Raw genomic sequence first — 12,543 nt, forward strand, 5'->3', positions numbered from 1 at the left:
CTTGTGCAGTGAACGAACTGTACCACGGCACCTGGTAGCCCTGATGTTAGCTCAAGGAAAGAAATAAAGAGAAGGTACCTTCTTTGCCAGGTGAATCACCAACCACATATAGATTCCTAAGCAAAATCGACGTCCTTCTGTAAAATGGGGATAATAATAGAACCTACCTTACAGGATTGTTGTTAGGATAAGATGGGTCAATCTGTGAAAAACACTTAGTGCCTGGCAAATGTAAACTGCAATATTATTATTATTATTATATTATTAATATCATTATCATCTTTCTGTGCACGGGGTGGCCTGTTATTGCAGTGACCTGTCCAGCCTAGAGACCATGCCCAATGTCAGCAAAGGTTAAAAATCATAGCTAGCAGCGGAAAGCTATTTTAGGAAAGGTCCCTGAGATAGCTCACTTCCTGACCCTCTCTCCGAGACCCTCCCAGGCCCTATCCTCTAAAATTAGCACTTCATTTGCGAAGCCACCCCAGCCCCAGAATCTATACATCTTCATATAAATACGCTGCCTTTGGAGCAGCTGTAAAATGCCATTAATTTCAGGAAGTGCTTTGCGGATGGCATACATATTTAACAGCCAAAGCCCAGAGCATTAAAATGGTGCTCGCCTTAGTAATGTGTCTGTAGACCTGCAACATTTCCTAGGGGGTAATTCTGAACTCTGCCAACTACTTATTCATGGACTATTTCACAATTTATTACTGGAAATGTCCAGACAGCCAATTCACAAGCTCTCTCGGCTGCTAATCGATTGCTCAGTGAAGGTGCCCTCAATTTCATAACTTCGCTCTATTCTATTGCTCTGGGAGAACAGCCGTAGGAATGGGGGCAATATTTCTCTGCAACAAGTCGCAGGAAACAAGAGTCCAGAAAAATAACCTTTTCCTACTTTTCATTGCTAGGGCTTTTAGTCTAGTTTCTTAGTCTAGTTTCACCAGCGTGAGAGCCGAGTGACAGGACCTGTGGAGTTGGAAGAGGGTGTCTTGGGGTGGGGGGAAAGCCAAGGGTTACCTACCTAAGAGCTCTGTTCCCAAGCCCCTTCTGGCTTAGGCCATCTCAACAGACACCTGCTCACGCATGCGCTGTGTATGCACACAATGCCACTGACACGAATACACCGCATTCTCGGATGTTCTGACCTGCTCAGACACAGAAGCCAAGGACCCTGGCCACCCCAGGCCTCGGCTTCTCCAGTTAGAACCAGGACAGAGCATTAGGAGTCCGCTCCTCCCAGCAGGTGGAGCCTAGCGTGGTTCCTGGCCTGGGATGGTTCTCCCAGCCCACATCCTGGTCTCCCCAGCTTCTCCTCTCTTGTGCCAGGTGTGCAGGTCCGGCTTGCCTGGCAGTTGCGCCTAAATGGGTTACGAAGCACACATGGCACAAACACACCCAACGGTGCATGTCCAGACACCTGTGTGTAGCCAGTCCCACACCTGCACAGGTGTCCACACACATGCCGACACCACTGCTCACTTCAGCAGCCCCAAGAACCCTGAACCTTCCAAAGCAGGGCCCCCCAGGAGCGAGTTGAGTGTGTTTTCTTGGTGTGTGAGCAGAGCTTTGGGCAGGTGAATTTTTCACGAGCTCATGGAAGAGCGGAACCTGAGCAGAAGCTGGGGCCTGGCAGGGAGAGGGTGGGGAGGACAGGCTTCCAGCCTCTTGCTGCTGCTGCTGCTTCCGCCTCAGGAAGGGGGAAGAGCCCGTGGCTCTGAGGGGTCAGAGAGGGCGAGGTGAGGGCGAGGTCTGGGCTCTGTCCATCTGTCTGTCCAGGGTAATGTGACCTTAGCACCTAACCCCGGGATTCAGGATGGAGGAGGAGAGAGGGGGCTTTGGGGGCAGCCCCCATATCTCCCTGTGTTCTCTGCCACATCCAGATTCCAGGGACCAGAAGAGGAGGAGAGACTCCCTCATCAGGGTCTCAGGGTCCCTGTTCTCCAGGGCAAAGCTGGTGGATGTTCTTGTACGCAGGCTTGGTACCTGCCTGTCACTCAAAGCACTGTTGCCCTGACAACACACTTCCAGAGAGGCAGGGGCCAGTGGTCTCCACGGGAGGTGCTGGCCCTGCTTTCAGGCTGCCAAGCTTGGGGTTGGGTTTTCAGCCAGAGCGTCTGGGCTGGGCCGGGCTGGACACTCCCCACAACTGGTGCTGCTGTCCCCAAAAGCCCAAGCTGAGAGCACTGTACCCCGACCAACCCCGCCCAGGGCTCTGGGACATGCAGACCACGCTGAGACTTTCAGGAGACTCCGAGGACAGTTTCAGCTGGACACAGAGAGTTTCTAGGGGACCAGTGTAAAGGCTGTGTGTCACATTCTCTGTCCCCGCTCTGCTTCCGAGAAAGACTGGGCTTCTCTCAGGGAAGAAGTAGACCCAACCCTCCATGATCTCTGGACAGTGGGGCTGGAGAAAGCTGGATCATGGGTCACTCCCAGACCATGTGAGTATCTGGCCCTGCATAATGGGGTTAGGATGGTGGGACATCTGCTTCAAGTGGGTCAGCAGCCATGTCAGAGGTCAAGGCAAAGGAGTCCAGGGGTAGGGGATTATCACAATGTCAGGGCCAAGGGCTCAGACCTTGAGGTGGTGGTTGGGATGTGGAGCTTTATGTATCAGCAGGAGATTAGAGCTATGAGGGGCTCAGGAGGTCACAAACCCTAGTGCTTGCAGGGACCAGTCAGGAAACACCTGTATAAGAAGCAGCCAAGAGTAAGCAGTATGGAATGGTGGGGTCTGTGGTGAGCCAGGGAATGCCCACCAGGCCTTAAAGACATTCAAATCCAAGCTCAGCGTTTATAATGCACCCTGACAGAGATAAGCTCTGTGACCATGGTCAGGGGTCAATCTTCAGTGAAGTTCAGGGCCCTGGTTGTGGATGGAAGCAGAGGTTTTCTCTAGAACTCTCATTCTGCTTATTTAAAACCCGAGCTTACTGGGGACTGGATTTATAATCAGTAATAACAGCAGCCATTACTTAGCACACACTCTGTGCCATTTATTTGTATTAATCATTCAGCCTCTCAACTCCATGAAGTAAGGACAATTGTTATCACCTCTCTTTCGCAGATGGGGAACAGAGACACCAAACGACTAAGCAGTTTTTCAGAGTCGTACAGCTAGTGAACAGTAAAGCCAGGACTCAGACCCAAAGGTTTGAGTCTCTTAACCATCACAGTCTGGCCCTAGTGTCCTGGTCACACTTGCATGTCGCCAAGAGCTGCTGGGCTCATGTTTGCCCGGATGAAGGGCAGGGGGACCGATGGAGCTGCATGCAGGCTGCCAGCCAAGGGGGCTTCTCTCCTTCCTTGGGGTGCTGAGAGCCAGCTGGACGATGTGGGCGGGACCCTCAGTGAGCAACTAAGTGCAGCAGATCGGGACCTTTGCAAGAGGCTTCCAGTATTGCCCAAGAAACTGTGAGAAGAGCACAGGATATCTGTGGGATTCTACCTCTGCAGGTGTAGATAAATCCCCTGCGGCTTTGCAGAAGGGTCTTATGCCCTTGAAACCAGGCTGCTGTCCCTTTAATGAAATTTAACCCTGTGGTCACTGAAGGTGTGTGTATTTTGCGTCTTTTTGGTATATTATCTTTAGCTCCCCTCTTACCGTTAGGGTATTGTTTTGTGGCTGAATCAACTCAGCTCATTTAATCATCTCTCCTAATCTCTCTGAGCACATCCGTTTTACCTTTATTTAATCTTGTCTTCTGAAAAGTGTTTTATTTATATCTCACATTTTATGCAGCTCTGCTTTTAATCTTTTACCACCTTTTTATTATTTTATTTTTACCCTTTTATATTTTAGCTTTGTCACACTTTTATCCTTTTTTTTTCTGACATTTTGGTTTTACATTTTTCACCTTCTCTAGCCGGAGCTGTTAATTATTTATTTTATTTTTTTGTCTCTCTTGGTAGCTTTCCTTTTAATCTCATTCCTTATTTTCATTTTTCTCTTTATTATTTTCCTTTTAACCTTTATTTTGTTCTCTTTCAACTTGCCTTTTATCTCTTCTATTTTTATCCACATTAATATTCCTTTAATTGCTCATCACACTTCATTCTAATCCCTTTGCTCTTTTCATGGCTTTTTATTTTTAATCTTTATTTTTTGCCTTTCTTTTTCATTTATTTTTTATTATATGTTATAGGTGTACAATATAGTGATTCATAATTTTTAAAGGTTATACTCCATTTATAGTTATTATAAAATATTGGCTACACCCCCCATGTCGTATACTATGTCCTTATTGCTTATTTTATTTTTCAACTTTAAATTTTTTGTTTTTACAACTTGTTCCCCTGTTCCTGATGAGATCTTTTGACTTACTGGTTTTATAGCTTGATATTTGTATTTTTTTAGTTAACAAAATGTCAATCAGGCAGGCAGGATGTCTGCTTTTGGGGAAGATGCCAGTGAGGGTCTCACTCCCGAAAGGTGGGTGTGGGGAGGTGTCTCCCCAGCCATCTCCTTCTGGCTCTATCAGCAGCATGTTCAGAGTTGCTAGGTCTCCATCAGCTTTAACGTGGATCCTCTTAATAGTCATAAGCCTGGAGACTGGGGATGACAGCCATAGGCTACAATTGCTCCCTGGAAGCTGATGGTGCCCCTGGAGTCTGCGGCTCACTGGATTCTTGGGAAGGTGGGGTTTAGCTATTACATCCCTTCTTCCTCCATGGTGTCTGCCACCCAGTCACTGAGCATATATATACCTGGCACTGGAGGGAGGGCATAGGACCATCCGGTAGGGCCTGGCCAAACCAGGTTGACCTCCCTTTTCTGGTAGAGAGTGACCTCAGCACATGGTCCTGACAATCATATTTGCTTCATTATAAGGAGAAGCTGACCAGGGCCAAAATTGTCCTCGAAGGGCCTTTGGTCAGAATCCACTGGGCTGTGATCAGGCTGCCTCCCCACCACATGGCCCAGCTTGGGCCCCAAGAGCAGTGCTACATCTCTGAGAGGGTGAGTCCTGAGCCTCCGGACACCGTGGAGGCCTTCCAGGTGGGGCTGGTGCACGTGGAGTGGGCACAGCGCTGGCCAAAGGAGGCCAGCAGCCTGGGTGTCCTTCTGCTCACCCTGAGTTTCAAGACTCACAGAACCTGGGAGACCCCAAAAGCCATTCCTTGGGTTGAAATGGTCAGAAGAAGGAAGCACTATTCAGTCCTGGGCAGTGGAGGGAGGGTGGCAGGGAGAACGGTCATAGCCGTGGCCAAGAGCACTCAGGACAGGACACTGTGGGCGGTGGCACGTGTGCGGGCTCCCAGCACCCGCCGGGCTGGGTGGACCAGTGGGAAGGGCCTTTTCCCTGGGAACTGGGGTGGAAGAGGCGGACCCCAAGTCCTGGTGCAGAAGGCAGGTTACCCCTCCTTCCTTCTATCCATCACAGCTCCTATCAGGCATCAGGGCTCAGGACTGGGTGGGAGTGAGATGCAAACACACAGGCCTCTGCAGCAGGGCTGGCCAAGCAGGTCCCAGACAGGCAGGAGGGCTGGCCTGCTCTGCCTTATGGGAAGAGGCCACTCATAGCCACCTCCTGGGGTCTCTGGCCTGTGGCCACGAGCAGCGTTGCTGTCTCCCAACTGCTCTCTGGGGGCTTTCTGAGGGACCCTCAATGTTTCCACCTTCCTCCCCCATCTTCCAGCCTCCCAGCAGCCTCATAAGAGAGGCCTGGCCTATGCTGGGCGGGGTGATGGAGGGGTCTTTCCAGCCCTGACGGCCAGCACCCCCCATCCCCCCAGCTCACAGCCCCTCCTGCAGGGCTGCAGCTCTTACCAGCACAGTGGTGACGATGAGGGACCTGTTTGTCAGAGAGTCGGTGACATTAGGGCCTCGGCCTCTGGCAACCTCCGTGATGTTGAGCCCCTCGGCAGGACTCCACACCCCAACCTGGACGGACAGACAGACGGAGAACAGGAGGCTGAGTCCGCGGTCTCTCCATCCTTTCTCCACGCCAGGAACCTCCTCGTCTCCTTCCCATCCTTCATGAGTATCGTCATCGCTAATGTGTTTCGAGCCAACATTCCTGGCAACCTTCTGCCTCCCTCCTTCCCAGAGGAAGCCCCCAAGGTGTTCAGTCTCCTGAATTCTGCCACCTCCCCATTTACAAGCAAACCCGTCACAGCTGGAAGGGAAAATGCAGAGGGAGAAAATGAACATAAAGACGGCCCAGGGAGCGCAGCAGAAGCCAGGCTGGGGTGGAGCAGACGCCATGAGGAAGTCAGTTAGGGTTAGGGCCAGGTCCCGCCCTGGGACAGAGTCACCCTGAGCCTGGGGGGCCTCCCGCCTCCTGGGGAAGACCTGGGCACCCAGCTGCTCACTGGGTCTCAGCGTGTGCCAGCTCTGGGGCCAAATGCCCTCCAAAGCCCAGGACAGGGCCTGGAGCGAGGGAGATGTTTCCTAGGCATCTGTGGAAGGACAACGAGATGTGTCACGTGCAGGAAGGCAGGCGTAGCAGGATGCTGGTCTTTGCAGCTATTTTGGGGCAGAATAGAGTGGAAAACCCTCACTGGGGGCACTGGATGCCACTCGGTTAGAAGGCAGTTTGCTTTGTGGTTTTACATCTAAAGGTGGCAGACACTCTGGCCGAGGTGGCATAATCTCTGTCCCCATGGTGCCCTTGTGGATACGAGGCCTGGGGCTGGAGGGAAGCAAGGGAAGATCAAGTTTACAAGTCGTTCTAAAGCCCTGGGCCTCTTGAAGATCCTTTGGGACCCGACTCTGCCCAGCTCTGCGTCCATCGCAGTTCCTCTCCCTCAAGGAAGGTTCTGGCCTGCCCATTCTGTCCTGGTCCCAGTTGGGGTGGGGTACTCAGGACACTTAATCAATTAAACAGGGAGGCCGAATGCAAACATCCCGTTAAGAGAGCTATGCATAGCAGAGAGACATGTAATTATGCTTGCGTAATTCTGCCTTAATCCCCCCAAAGCCACCGGCTGGAGCTGGCTGGATCAGTGGTGACCCGGCTTAGCAAACAGAAGTGATGAGAGTCAGAGCAGCTGTGTTTGGGGGCTCAGCGCCCTCCCCGGGCAGCATCTCTGTCTATGCAGACCCCGCCCCCAGAGCCAAGAGGAGAGCAGACAAGCAGACAGCCTCAAAGAGGCTCTTCTCTCAAGGGGGCTGAGCTCAGAGCCCAGCCCAGCACGAGGGACCCTAGCGGCGGGCCTGGGTGCAGGAGGCGCTCCACAGACAGCTGGCTGGCGGCCAAGGGACCAGCAGGAGCCCTCACCCCATCAAGCATCTACTGAGCTCCAACTGCAGGACCTGCTGGACACCAGGTGCCGTGGGGTTGCGAGAACAGTTAGGACTGAGGACGACCCAGTCTTCAGAGGCTCTCCGCCCTCAATCTGGTCACCTGTGTCTAGGTATAGTAAAGAGTTTTTCTCGAGTATGAGCTGTGGTTGATTTGTGTCGTTGCCGGAGGGCTGGTGGGAGCTGCGGGTAGGCTCAGATGGCACGAGTGCTCTGATGGGCAATTACTGATGCCTGCCACAGGCACAGGAGTGGGAGGTGGTGGCATACCTGCCATCTAATTGCCATCCTTAGAATTGTAGGCTATCCCCAGAGATGGAGAGCTGAGAGAGGAAGACTGAGACAGCGACTTGAGTGACAAGTATTGCAGTAGTCCTGCCAGAGGAGGAAAGGGGCTTCCTGGCACTGCAGGAGTTTAAATAGGAGCTGGCAGAGGGCTTGATAAGCTATAGTTTGAATAGGGTTGGACCAAAGGGCCACGATCGTCGTAGGAGCAGAGGGCACAGCGCCTGGCCTTAGGGGACTGATGCTGTATGTGGCTGAAAGAGTTGCAGAAGAGTGGTTGCCCTGGCCACCCGGGCCCAGCACAGTGGCCCCATGAGTCGGTGGGAAACTCAAGATTGAATGAAGTCACCTCGGCCACAAAGTGCAACACAGGCAGAGCCAGGTCCATGACTGTGGGAATGAACCAAGGAAACAGGCTACTCCTACAAATGGGGAGCTCGCAAGGGCAAAGGCCTGGAGGTGCAGGAGGGAGTGGGTATGACTGGGCCATGGGAATGTTTGTGGGTGGGGCAGTGGAGACTAGGCCTGAAAACGCAACCGGGGCATTTCCTGGAGAGCCTTCAAGGCCGGGTGAGGGACTGATACTGAATGCCTTGGCACTGGGGAGCCATGCTCAGTCCCAGGGCAGGATAGAGCTTCATCTGTGTGTACACTCAGGATGGCTGGAGGACCCGGGAGTGGAGGTGGGAAGCCAGGTTGGGGTGTTAAAATAATCCAAGGAAGAGGCCAGGACCAGAGAGGGCAGAGGAGGAGAGGAGAGGAATCAAGGGTTCCTGAAGGGTCACAGGCATCGGGGGTGGCCACTTCACTTCTGGCCTCTTTGCGTTTTAGACACCCCCCTCTCCCAGGGTTGGAGAGGTGCCCTGGTGGCTCCCAGAGACCAGCCTGCTGTGGGAGAGGGTGTGGCTGAGCCCCTAGCTCCGAGGTCCCAGGGGATGCTGAGGATCAGGAGCTAATGTGAAATTCCTTTCTCAGGTCAGCAGCCTGACTTTGTCAGAATATGCTGAAGGTTCGCAGGGATGAGAATTGGCCCCATTACGATCATTTCTATGGTAGCCAGATGGGAGGCCCGGCCCCGTGAGCTTGCTTTCCTCATTGAACTTCCTCGGAATCGCAGAGGCCTTGGAAGCATACAGTGGGGAGTTCAGAATCCACGTGCTTCAACCTCTCTCCAAGAGTAAGAATCACCTCCAGTCCCCCAGACAAGCAATTGCTCTGTTCAATCTTTGCTTAAATGTCTCCAGTGACCGTGAGCTCATTACTCCCCACGCAGGCATCCCCTGGTCATTAGAAAGTTTCTCTTACCTAAGGACACGTCTGTCCCTCTGCCCCATGACAGCCCTGCAGGGACTTAGTCTGTCTGCCCCTTGAGCCTCTCATCTCCTTTCCAGGGTAAGCATCTCTGATGGCCCTTGCTCACAGGGTGATGGTTTGGGTATCTGCCATGGACAGGCCACGGGGTTCTGCACCCCTCCAGTCTGAGAAGACCTTCATGTTCTCTGATGGGCCAAGGCACTGGCCACACTGGGTCATGTTGAGTCCCAAGGGGGCAGATGGACCGGGTCTTGCCCCCTCGCTCTGGGTCTCTGCCTGGGGTCTACTGTAGGGGATTTAAAGAGCCTCTGCTTGTTGGCCTGCCCTCCCACTCCTGAGCCCACACACCTTCTCTAGGCCATCTTCCTTCAGGCTGATGATGTCCAGATCGAAATCCGTCCGTAAGCCACTGGTTTTGTTGAAAACAATCCTTCCCGTTAATCCTTCCCATTGAGCCTGCCGGAGGGGAGAGGGCAGAGCAGCAATTCCTCGGGCTCATAAATCATCATTCGGTACAACTGTACAATGCTTCATTTTAATTACTCCTTGCACTGATACTGTTCCCCCAAGACCATGATTAATTAATAATCACCTCCATCATTGCTAGGGCTGTGGTACGAGCCAGCAATTTCCATAAATTCTATTATGCTCTTCAGCCAGCTTTACACTTGCACCTTCTCATGTACAACACCGATCATAGATGCGCTCAGATGAGCCCCCGCCTCGAAGCCACGAGAAGGGGGAGTCCATGTTGGGTCCCCAGAGACGGGCAAGGAGGCAGGCAGGCAGGCTGCGGCAGGCGAGACCTGCCGAGGGGCAGAAAGCCAAGGGGCCAAGCCAGCTCTGGCTGTAGGACCAAACACTTGGAGTAGTCCCCAGAGAGCCGGGGGTGACAGAGAAGGTCTCATACCCCTGCCCCTGCTCCACCCATGTCCTGGTTAAGAACTGGGGACAGAATACAGGGTCCAACCTCAGTTGGATCTGGGATTTCATTTCACCTCGCTGCCTCAGTTTCCTCATCTGTAAAATGGAACTAATAATATTACCCATCTTACCAAAATGCTATGAGGGCGAAATGAGTTAAGTCCCTTGAAAAATGGAGAACAGTGCCTGGTACAACCTGAGACCTGAATAAGTGGTAGCTTTTGCTACTTTTTCTTGCCTTTAGCATCATTAACACAGAGAGAGGCAGGCAGAGGTTCAGAGAAGGTACAGGACCCAAACTAAGAAGGGCCCCACCTTCTAAAGCAGGGGTTGGCAAACTATGGCTGGAAGCCCAAATGGGCCCATTGCCTGTTTTTGTAAACAGTTTATGAGATCACAGTCACGCCCATGGGTTTACCTATCGTCTTTGACGGCTTTTGAGCTGCAACTTTGCAGTTGAATAGTTGCAATAGAGACTGGTCTGCAAAGTCCAAAATATTTCCTACCTGACCTTTTTTATAGAAAAAGCTTGCCGACTCCCCTTCTAGATAACACCTTGCCTGCAGGCCCATAGGGTTAGTGATACAAGGTGCTTCACACTGCTCGCCTCATGAAGCCTCCACAGCAGCCTCGGCATGTGGGTCCGGTGGGTTCCTCACCCCACCGGGGTCATGACCCTTGCAGATTCTGGAGAAGGCTCCAGAGCCTTTCTGTGGCTGAAAGTTCCCCTTGCACTCATAATATGACACACAAGTTCATTGGTACCCAGATCCCTGGAGGCCTATCTATAGATTCCACATTAAAACCCACGGGAATCTCCGAGCACTTGGGCAGCTGTCCAGCACTGTCAAGTCTTGTGTATAAGCGTGTAGACAGGCATGTGTTATATTAGCTCAGGCGGAGGGGCACGCCTAGGAGGGTTCCGGGAGGCTGGAAATCAAAAGGGGATGGAATGAGTGCTTTGCACAAAGCATCCAACCTCTCTGAGCTTCAGGAAGAGGAAAATGACCTATTTCACGGGTGGTAACAAAAGTGCATAAAGGGGGCCTTCCCTGGTGGCGCAGTGGTTGGGAGTCTGCCTGCCGATGCAGGGGACGCGGGTTCGTGCCCCGGTCCGGGAGGATCCCACATGCCGCGGAGCGGCTGGGCCCGTGAGCCATGGCCGCTGAGCCTGTGCATCCGGAGCCTGTGCTCCGCAACGGGAGAGGCCACAACAGTGAGAGGCCTGCGTACCGCCAAAAAAAATTTAAAAAGTGCATAAAGGGCTTAGCACAGTGCCTGGCATACACAACCCCGGCTATTATTTTTCCTTAGTCAGCTTCCTTCCATAGGGCTTCCTTGGATTAGGGCTGGCCCTTGGCTGGAGGGGGAGGGATGGTCACTTGGGCCATGGCCCGAGGCCTCAGGAGAAACCCTATCACAGAAGGCTCATCCGTGATTAGCTTCCCTGCATGAGCTCATCCACTTCACATCACAGTCCTGCCAGGTGGGTGTCATGATTGCCCCCATTTTACAGTCATGGCCACTGAGGCTCGAAGAGGGACTGAGCTCTGTGGGTCCCAAGTAATGGTGGTGACGGGCAGATCCTCACTGTGCTCAGTGGAGCTGAAGAGCTGGGGTCATCATGTCCAAGTTGACTGGGGAGAGTTTATGAAGCCCAGGGAGCTGGAGATTGGGGTTGGGGATGGAGATTTAAAGATGCATCTGAGAGAGCATCAGAGAGCAGATTGGTGGTTACCAGTGGGGAAGGGGGTTGGGGGATGGGCATACAGGGCGGAGGGGTCAACTGTATGGTGATGGATGGTAACTAGACCTTCAGCAGTGATCGCTTTGTAATGTATACAGATGTGGAACTATAATGTTGTACACCTGAAACTTACATAATGTTATACATTATTTTACTTCAATTAAAAAAATGCATCGGTGATGGTTGAAGGCCACTGTTTATGACTTCACAGGGAGGCTCAGCTTCCTTGAGGCTGGCTCCCCAGCCCCTCTGCCTTCCCCCTCCTCTGCCTGGGGCCCCTCCCGCCTTGGGCTACCTCTCAGCCCCCAGGGAAACCACAGCAGGTGCCTTCAAACCTGCCCTGGAGGGAAGCCTTCCTCCCTGTCAGCTACAGAGGAATTAAATGTCAGCAGGTGCGTGGCCTGTCTGTGGGTGGTCGGGCAGGGGCAGGGGCAGGGCAGGGAGCCGCTGGCAGCTCCTCCCCGTGACATTTCCCAGCCCTCCCGCCCCTTCCAGCTGCCACGCAGGACTTGCTAAATGAAAGATGCTTCACACGCTCTGAACTCCGGCCTGGTATTTTCCAGCTCCTCTCGGAAATGCCAAGTCTTTAAAATGATTTACTATCACACAGGCAGATGGGGAGACAGGCAACTTGGGAATGGTCTGAGGGAAGACGGTGTACTGGGCTCAGGCAGGGTACCTGGGTCCCGGGGGTGGCCAGCTGTAGGGCCATGAGGGAGCCCCGCAGCTGCTCTGGGCCTCGGTCTCCACTTCCCTAAAATGGACTGGAGACGAAGTTGTTTCTGAAAGGACTCTGTGAAGAAGAGTGAGTGGTGAGGGCTGTTCACTGGGCCGGGGCCAGGGAACAGGAGGGCCAGGTATGCCAGTGTGGGCCGGTCGGTGCCGGTGCGGGGTGGGGGTGGGTGGAGAAGGCGGCTACCCTTTCTGTGGCGCGACAGTGACTCATCAGCTCCCTTTAGGGCTTCAGGACTGAGCCTCGAGCGCTGCGGGGGCGAGGGTGAATGGGTGGGGGGGGGAC

The 12,543-nt window shown here is 53.1% G+C and overlaps 1 protein-coding gene across 2 annotated transcripts in view; it reads right to left on the bottom strand.

The window, feature by feature from the left end:
• The window catches only part of GRIK3 (glutamate ionotropic receptor kainate type subunit 3), a gene marked incomplete at both ends in the record, with an annotated part of 233,971 nt that overhangs the window by 40,268 nt on the left and 181,160 nt on the right, over positions 1-12,543 (bottom strand). For both annotated transcript variants that reach the window (XM_082614766.1, XM_082614765.1), the window contains 2 exons: positions 5,780-5,893; positions 9,203-9,310. In XM_082614766.1, coding sequence (XP_082470892.1) covers positions 5,780-5,893; positions 9,203-9,310 — 222 coding nt within the window. The remainder of the gene's footprint in view (positions 1-5,779; positions 5,894-9,202; positions 9,311-12,543) is intronic.

The sequence above is a fragment of the Mesoplodon mirus genome, assembly GCF_964341445.2.
Source record: "Mesoplodon mirus genome assembly, chromosome: 3".
Lineage (NCBI taxonomy): Eukaryota > Metazoa > Chordata > Mammalia > Artiodactyla > Ziphiidae > Mesoplodon > Mesoplodon mirus.